Here is an 8,362-nt window from a genome sequence, read left to right as displayed (position 1 = left end):
TTCTTCCACCTGCTCTGTACTTGCATTACAGATCAGTACAGATCAGACTCCTCCATGAACTCTTCTGTCAACTTACAACCATTTGGTCAACCTGTGTTGTTTTTAAATGTGCTTATGAATAAATTGATTGATTGATTGATTGATTGATTGATTGATTGATTGATTGATTGATTGATTGATTGATTGATTGATTGATTCCCACCCCAACCTGAAACACATCTGTCTCTCCTACCGCACACCTCATTAGTGTCTTACTGTCTTCATACATACTTCTTGGCCACTGCCGACTTTCTCATACAGTACCACAGTTCCCTCTTGGCACCATCAAGTTTGTTCAGTATGTGACCTAAATCTATATTTCTATAAAACAAAGGGGGAATGATGTGCTGCTGCAATTTCAAGTGTTTGCACTACTGTCTGGGGCCTGTTCATGAAACAGTAACCAAAATAAGATACAACTCTTAGATCATACCATTAAAAATATTTTGCTTGTCATGTCATCTTAGGGTGAAAAGCATGTCTCAGATCAGTAGTTTGAGCTCCAGTTATGGCTTTTTTTGTATTCATTGCTTTTTGGACTGACTACTTGTTACTATATTTCTAAAATATAGAATTACTCAGTTTCAACTATTACTATTCACAGTATTGTGACCATTCATTTTTTTTTAAAGAAAATGACTAACCTACACAGCATGACTACTTTTGTTTTACAATTAGTACAAGGTGAACTCTCTGAAGCAGCTTTCTTGTAGTTTTTTAAGCAGTCTTTTGGAATAACTCTCCAGGCTTCTTGAAGGACATTCAAAGCTCTTCTTTGGATATTGGCTGCCTTTTGTGTCAAGCTGATCCCTCAATGCTTCAGTAGGGCTCTGGGAAGGCCAATCCATGACTGATGGTGTGTTATTCTATCTAGGTCTGCTTTTACTGCATTGCCAATGTGCTTGAGATCATTGTCGTGTGATCATTGTAGTGCATTATTTTAAATCTGACAGTATTTTTCTGTTTTCTTTATATAATCATTTTTGACAAAATGCCCAACATCACTGGTTCAAATGCAGCTGTCTCTGAAACACAGCTTTCGCAAAGGTTTACAGATGGCTGTAGAGATTCACTGTTATACCTCTTTCCCTCCGTATCTCTTTTCATGCATATATACTGTTGCTGATTTGAAATTAAAAAAATACATTTGGTTTGATCAGTCCATAAGACCTGTTTTACACATTTTTAGTCCAGGTTTTTATATTCTGGCATAACTCAGTTCTTTCTCTCTGTTTCCCTTCTTTGACTGAGACCATATAACAAGTCAACCACCCTACTATGCCAGTAGAGGTTGAATTAGCTCCAGAATTTAAATATCTTGGGGTCATTATAGACCCAACATTATCCTTCAAGAGTCACATAAATAAAGTGTCCCAGGTACTTAAATTTAATGATCGAAATTTTAATCATATACGTAATAATTTAAATATGAATGTTGCAAAAACTTACTTTTACTCAATGATCATCTCTCATATGGACTATTGTTTGACGTCCTGGTCACTTGCTTGTCCAACAACACTTAAAACTATTGAAAACATTTATAAAAGAAGTTTAAAACTACTTGACAAAAAACCAACTTCCCACCACCACTGTCATGTGTTAAAAAAACATAAATTACTGAACTTCAATAACTTAGTGAAACTTAAAAGAGTGTGTTTAATATATAAAGTCTTACACTCCCTTGCTCCACCACCACTAAAGCAGTTCATTAGGCATAAAGAAAGCTCAGACAGGACCACTCGAGCTTCAATCCAAGGAGACTTGTTTATACCCCACAGACGGACAGCATTTGGGCAGAACGTCCTCTCTGTTAAGGGTGGCCATCTGTGGAACAGTCTTTCTCAACCCATTAGAGAATGCTCGACATTCAATTTGTTTAAGGCAAAGGTTAAAAACTGGTTATGGACAAATCAAGTGTGTGATCATGTATGAGTTGTATAGTTTTAATGTTTTATTTGGGAACAGAATGGTGTGTATGTGTAAGTTTGGTGATGGAGTTTTTATTATGAATGTATGATGAATTTTTATGAATTATTATGTCTATTTTTTATGTTTAAGGACAACAGATGGAAATTAGCCTTTGGCTGTAATCTGGCATGTTTACATTCATGTAAAAAAATTTTTTTACATTTATGTTCATTAACATGCACTGTCCTAAATAAAATAAATAAATAAATAAATGTTCTCACCTTATGTGAATCTGATTCAAGTACTTTAGCTGCATTTATTCAATCAGGATTAACAGAATGGGAATTATCTTTTTATAGGATGTTTTTTTAATTACATATCTGCTTAATGAGCATTATATTAAAAGACAGAAAATAGAAACCAGTTTACACACATGACAAAAACAGGTAACATAGACAGCATAAATATAGTATATAGTGTAAAACAGAATACACCCAATTTCCACCAAACATTCCACAGAGTTGTAAACTCATTCCTACAACAAACAACCAGAAAAAAAACATCCAACAAAATGTGCTCTATAAACTTTTCTGCTGTGATAAGTTTTAATAAACAAAAATTGAAACTTGTCATGTCAGTAATTTCTCCTTTTAACTTGCACAACAAGGACTGTAAGAATACTCTTTGTAAATGTCCCAGACAGTTTTCTGTATCAGTACAGTAAAAACATACATCTGATCTGATACAGAAAATTGTTTTTCTTTTTTTCCCACTCCAAAACAGCATATTTGCCTCTGCCCTTCTATGCAAACTTCAAATGTAACATTTTTTGTAACCTTAAGACAATGTAACTGGACATGTGTAGCTGTTTCTGACTGAAGGATATGAAGGTGTTACAACTCTTCCATAACGGTAACCACAGACTATACAGTCTTACATTCTGTAGTAAAATTTCACACCTCTTTCCACTAACAACTACAAAATAAAATAAAGAAACAAAAAATAAAAATAACACTTCTGCTGTTACTATGAGTAGTAGAAGTTGTGTTGGTGATGTAAAAGGTAGTATTTGTTATGGTATAAAGCAATGCCACACCACTTCCACCTATAAAAACCCAATAAAGAGGTGTATGTATTTTGTAACCTTGAAAAAACACTGATCCAAATTTTTTTAAACCCTATTACACATATTTTAAATCTCAAATAAAAATAGAAACTATTCCTGTAATAAGTAAAATAAATTTTCTTGCAAAGTAAAGTCCTTTGCCACTGTAATACAAATCAGAAGATCAGTCTTGATTCCAGTTGCTTCATTTCTTCTACATCCTCCAAACTGAGATCATTGTTTCTTAACCTATAATGCAAAAAGAAGAGACAGTAGTAGTAAATAAATGAACAGGAGACATGGGAACAAAAACAAAGAAAAAGAATATTCTAGCTTACACCAAACTGATGCATTTTTTTCTTGGCACTGAAACTGACAAACAACTTGTCTGGATGCAAACAGTCCAAAAGTGGATGCTCTAAAGAATATAGGGAACTTTGTATTCATGAGTGTCAGGCTTGCTGAGCATTACATACCATACCGATGTCACATATGTATTGTGTTTAAGGGCTTGAATCAGACATTCAACCCCTGTTCTGGTTATGCAGTTTTCTGTCAACCTTTAACAGGAAATAAGAGGGTGGAGCATTTTAAGCACTGCTGTGCAAGCAGTGGTTACCATCAAACCAGACTGCTATTGGTAATCTGCATACAACTTGTGTCTAACACTTACCAAAGTTCCTGCAGTGATGTGCTCTTCCTGATGAGATTAGCGAGGGCACATGCTCCTGCACTCCCTACACCATTGCCTACCAGGCTGTAAGCAAAATGTGCAGGGATGCGTTTTCAAAAACAACTGATAAAGCATCCTAACATATCATGTAAATAGCACATTCATGGTTTTCATAATGTGAAAGTTAAGCAAACATGTTCCAGAATTATTGCAAATCTTACCTTAGCCACACCAGAGAGTTGCTTTTCTCAAGACTACTAGCAAGGGCCTCAGTTCCTGCATCACCTATCCTATTGCCCCATAACCTGGAAATGCAAAGAAATACTGTAAATGAAAATTCATCAACAATGAAACATGACATTTTATGGGAAACACTTACCCTAAGTACGCCAAGGTTTGATTGACTTTCAGTCCCTCTGCCAGCTGCTTTGCTCCTTCTGCTGTTATGTTATTGTTGCCTAGCCTTGAAGAGAAGAAGGTTATTTGTTAATCTTTTGGTCATTGGGCCAACAGTAGAGTCACATTTGATGACAAACGCTGACCTTAAAGAAATGAAGACCTGCTTGGTCTTCAATAAATAAGAAAAATCCTGCATGCAAGCATCAGTTAATTTGTTGTTGAAGAGCCTGGAAAGAAACAAAAAGATTTTGAAAGTTGGCTGATAAAATTTAATTTAACTGGCAGTATTAATCATCTTGATAATACATACGCAATTTTCTGAAAGCTGTCACACTGGATGACTTTAGCAATCAGTTTGCGGATGCCCTCATCTGTAATGTTGTTATTTCTGAGGCTAAGGAAGGAACAATAGGCATTTCAGAATAAAAACTGCTCCTCTCTTAGAGTGAAAGCAGTTAGAGAGTTTGTTCACTCTAATGAATTGGCGTTCAATCTATTAACCAAGGAAATTTAACAAAAGAGAAATGTGTAATTTCCACTTACTAAAGGGAATTGCAAATGTGCATGCAGGGGAGAAGCTGTTCCACTCCAACATCACCCACAGAGTTGTTGTCCAGCTGGAGGCCTACAGGATTTCTTAAGTGCTGGAGCACATAAGCAAGCGCAGTGCACTCTACAGGTCCGATATTACAGTATGTCAATTTCAGATGGTCCACCTCCAACTTGCTCATAGCATCTTTAGCTATCTGACTCTCCTGCATCTCATAGAGGCATTTTATAAGCCACACAAAGTCGGGCATTGCATGCATGCTCTTCTTTTCCCCTTGTACAGGTTGGGGAATGGACCTAAAGTGTTTCTGAATGCCTTTGGAAAGGCATTTTGCCACCTGTCTGGCCTTTTTTTCCACCGCAGCGCTGGGGCAGCAGTGGAGCCACAGATTTTGATGGCGCTGGGACAATAGTCCAGACACAAACATGGCTGTGATTTGCAGATTTGGTGTCTCTGCTGCTTTACTTTCCTTCTCTGAAGCTTGCTGTTGTTGATCACTGGAAGGCAAGCAGGCTCCAAAGCAGACACGGGTCAGACCTGTCTCCCTCATGTTCTCTAGCTCAAAGAGCTTTGGGATAACTGAACGGTTAGTGTTACTTGACAAAACAATGAAGAGAGCAGCAAAGAAACATTGCAATGTCACATGACTGAATTCATAGCACTTGGAGTGGGTAGAGGACATATCTTTGCTTTTTATGAGAAAAACCATGCAGATATCCTTTTCAGTTACACCACATGCTTCAAGGTCTGTACCTGAAAAAATATAACAGGTGGATCTTATCCCCTCAAATGCAAGCTGTCCAAGAAGAAGGACTGTTTTTAGGTGCTCCTGTAGCCAGCCTAAACCCATCGTGCTCTTCAGAGGACTTTGGTGCTGGAGAAAGTGCTGTAAGATCATCAGGTAAACATCTGTAATTGTTTTGGGGCTGCCTTCTCCACAGCCCAGCAGCTCCTTGTGGCACTGTGAAACTATCCAGCAGAGAACTGGACTGTGACAGAGTCCAAGTAAAGCTGTGTTCGCCTGCATTGACTCTAAAACCTTAGCGGCTACAGTGGGGTCCCTGTGATGTTTCCGTACAAAACAGTCAATCCCAGCTGGGGAAAACCCTTTCAGGACAACCTCTTTGCGTAGGTGCTTCTTTAACAATGGGCTCACTGCTTCTGAACGGCTAGTGACCACTTTCTGCACCCCCTTCATGAGGGAACCCTGGATTAAGTTGAACAATAATACATGAACAGGTGCACGCTGGGTGGGGCAGCAAACTCTGTGTTCATCTGTAAAGCTCTGCTTGAGCTCATCCAGGCCATCAAAAGTGAACAGGATTTGATGCGGGTGGTCCAAGATGAACTGGAAAATTTCTTCTTGATTCCGGTCTGGCCAGCAGCAGTGCTGAAACAACAACTCCTGGACTGACAGTTCATTGTGCTCTGAATTCAACCTACGACAGCTGAATGGAAATAGAAGGAGAAAGTCTTGAAGGGCTAACCCTCGAGCCCAAAGCAAGTGCAGCCTCTGGAGAAGGGTGCTTTTTCCACTGCCTGCCTCCCCAGATACTAGCACTGTGTCGGCCTCCTCATTCACTATACCCGCCAAACCAACGATGTCTTCCAATCCCAAAGGTCCATGGGCATTAACTTCAGCTAGTTCCAGCTCGCCGTCAGTGTAAATGTCATCAAGAGACATATGGCTAGTTCCCCCATAAGTGCTGAGAAAGCAGGCCTGAGCAGACACAGAGCTGCTCAGCTTCTTCTGGTACTTTAAAAACTCTGTGAAAGAAAAATTTGTGAAGAACAGATGGAATGAGTGAACAAGTCATCATTTCATACATCCTGTATCTCTTTGGTAAAATGTGGAACATGCATAATCTTGTAATATAATCTGCCAATTTTGTGTTTCAAAGTATAACCAGAAACCTTCTGTATTTCGGACATTATTCCCATGAGGGTGATCAAGGATAGCTTTACTCATAAAAACAATACATATTGCTGCGATTTTAAACATTGCTTTTTACAGTAACAGACCTTTGGGAGGAGTCAGTTCCCTCTGGTTAAGTGGCAATCCAGGTTCTTGTTTTTGGTGAATGTACTGCAGGAGAACCGATGCTGCTAAATCACCTCTGGATCTAACATGGTCAAGCAGACGCCTTGCCTGATTGATCACATGGACATGGATGAAAATAATAAAAAGTTTATTTTTGACAGTTATTTGGATTGTTGCAGAGTTATATAAAAGACCAACTTACATATTCATAATCTAATAATGCAACAGCAGAAAGAGCTTTACCTTGCTTAGCTTAGCACAAAGACAGGCAGCAAGTGGTAAAAACCTTGCCTGGATCTATACAAAGGCAGCAAGATATGTTTACCAGTTTTCTTTATATTATTTTATATTACTTGTATAATTACTCAGGAATATCAGAATAGTATTAGATCTATTTAAAGTATAGTATTGACTGATAAAGTAACATAAAAAGTAACAAAAATACTCCAGCACTTCTGTCTGTATGACATCTAAGTATCAGGAATTCAGAAATAATGACAAGCTTCATTCCAAGACAGTTTAAAGGTAAAGAACAATTGCATGAAGTTGTCAAACCACATTTTAACAATGTGACATTCAGGTGCTTACAGTACCTGTTGGGTGGGAGTATATATAGGTAACCGCACTTCATCACAATCAGCTGAAGAAAAGTGACCCGAATCCAGCAGAGCTTCTAGAACACCATCAACACAGCCCTGAAGCTTGTGGACAAGGCTCGGTCGTTGAGCCAGAAGAGTTTGATTAGAAGTGCTCTGACGTTCATCGTTTTCTTCTAGATTTGAGCAGGATTCGGAGAAAGAGAGCCCCACTGCCTGTGCTTCAGGCAAAACCAGTTTGAGAGCATGTAGAAAGAGCCCACATGTGTCCACACCCTTTGTATAGACCAGATCAAGCAGCTGTCTTGCATTGGTATACAGTGTTCTTCCTGGTACCTGTATGTTCTGGTAGTCCTCCCATATGAGCGCCCCCTGGGCAAGCAGTATATCCAGAACCCTCTCCAGATGCTCAGCTGACCCACTGCTGCACAGTGCATGCAGTATCTTCGTCCTTTGTTTAAGCACTAGTTCCTCGGCAAGCATTCTTTCTCCATATCAGTGCCCATGCTCAGGGACATTCAGTTTGTGGTTACTTCTGCTTCTTGTGGTGTGAAAACCTGTCACAGCAAATGGCCAAATGTCAACATGTTACTATGGGCCAACTAGAGCTTCCTTCTTTCTTTTCTAACTCTGTTTTAAATACCATACAGCAGTACATGTCATTTTGTGCGTCTTTCTCTTAAGCCATAACAAAAAGTTAAACCAGAATGAAAAGAATATATGGCTACCATTACATACACATCAAATGTGTTGCTGGTCCCTTTAAAACATGTACAAGTACGGAATAGCCGACTAAGCGACCTCAATTGCAGACGTAAGTAACACAAAATAAAACCACAAAAAAGAACACTTACTTACTTGGCTTTCTTTCCTCCCTCTGTCATACGAACAGAGCCGCTGTAGAGTTATAGGGTCCTACCTCTTCCCTATTCTGCAGCTGAAAGTGAAACTTGCCCTGATTCCAAGTCCCTCCCATAATATGGTAGCTAAATACAGGCGGAGATGTGGCATAGACGCAATGGTCAACTTCCCTGGTGCTTTCCAAACAGAG

At 38.9% G+C, this 8,362-nt stretch overlaps 1 protein-coding gene across 1 annotated transcript; it reads right to left on the bottom strand.

Annotated features, from left to right (window-relative positions):
* Positions 1–3,228: 3,228 nt before the first annotated feature.
* On the bottom strand, positions 3,229–7,855 carry nod2 (nucleotide-binding oligomerization domain containing 2). Its single transcript, XM_085352366.1, has 11 exons — positions 7,309–7,855; positions 6,959–7,012; positions 6,697–6,823; positions 4,668–6,441; positions 4,435–4,518; positions 4,268–4,351; positions 4,105–4,188; positions 3,947–4,030; positions 3,726–3,809; positions 3,529–3,612; positions 3,229–3,301 (listed from the first exon to the last, which is right to left on the bottom strand). Exons 1-11 carry the CDS (start codon positions 7,792–7,794, stop codon positions 3,229–3,231), a joined length of 3,018 nt encoding a protein of 1,005 aa, XP_085208492.1. The 5' UTR covers positions 7,795–7,855.
* Positions 7,856–8,362: the final 507 nt, after the last annotated feature.

The sequence above is a fragment of the Diplotaxodon limnothrissa genome, linkage group LG1 (assembly GCF_057381915.1).
Source record: "Diplotaxodon limnothrissa isolate DT_005_m linkage group LG1, D_limnothrissa_male_GT1.1, whole genome shotgun sequence".
Taxonomy (NCBI): Eukaryota; Metazoa; Chordata; class Actinopteri; order Cichliformes; family Cichlidae; genus Diplotaxodon; species Diplotaxodon limnothrissa.
This window is presented reverse-complemented; position numbering and strand designations above follow the sequence as displayed.

What these genes read in the sequence shown, in the direction of transcription:
- nod2 (XM_085352366.1), bottom strand. Translation starts at nt 7,794, where the DNA reads ATGCTTGCCGAGGAACTAGTGCTTAAACAAAGGACGAAGATACTGCAT. An exon ending in ACATCACTGCAGGAACTTTG is followed by an intron (nt 3,613 to 3,725) that starts GTAAGTGTTAGA and finishes TTCCTGTTAAAG; the next exon opens with GTTGACAGAAAACTGCATAA. An exon ending in ACATATGTGACATCGGTATG is followed by an intron (nt 3,302 to 3,528) that starts GTATGTAATGCT and finishes TTTGCATTATAG; the next exon opens with GTTAAGAAACAATGATCTCA.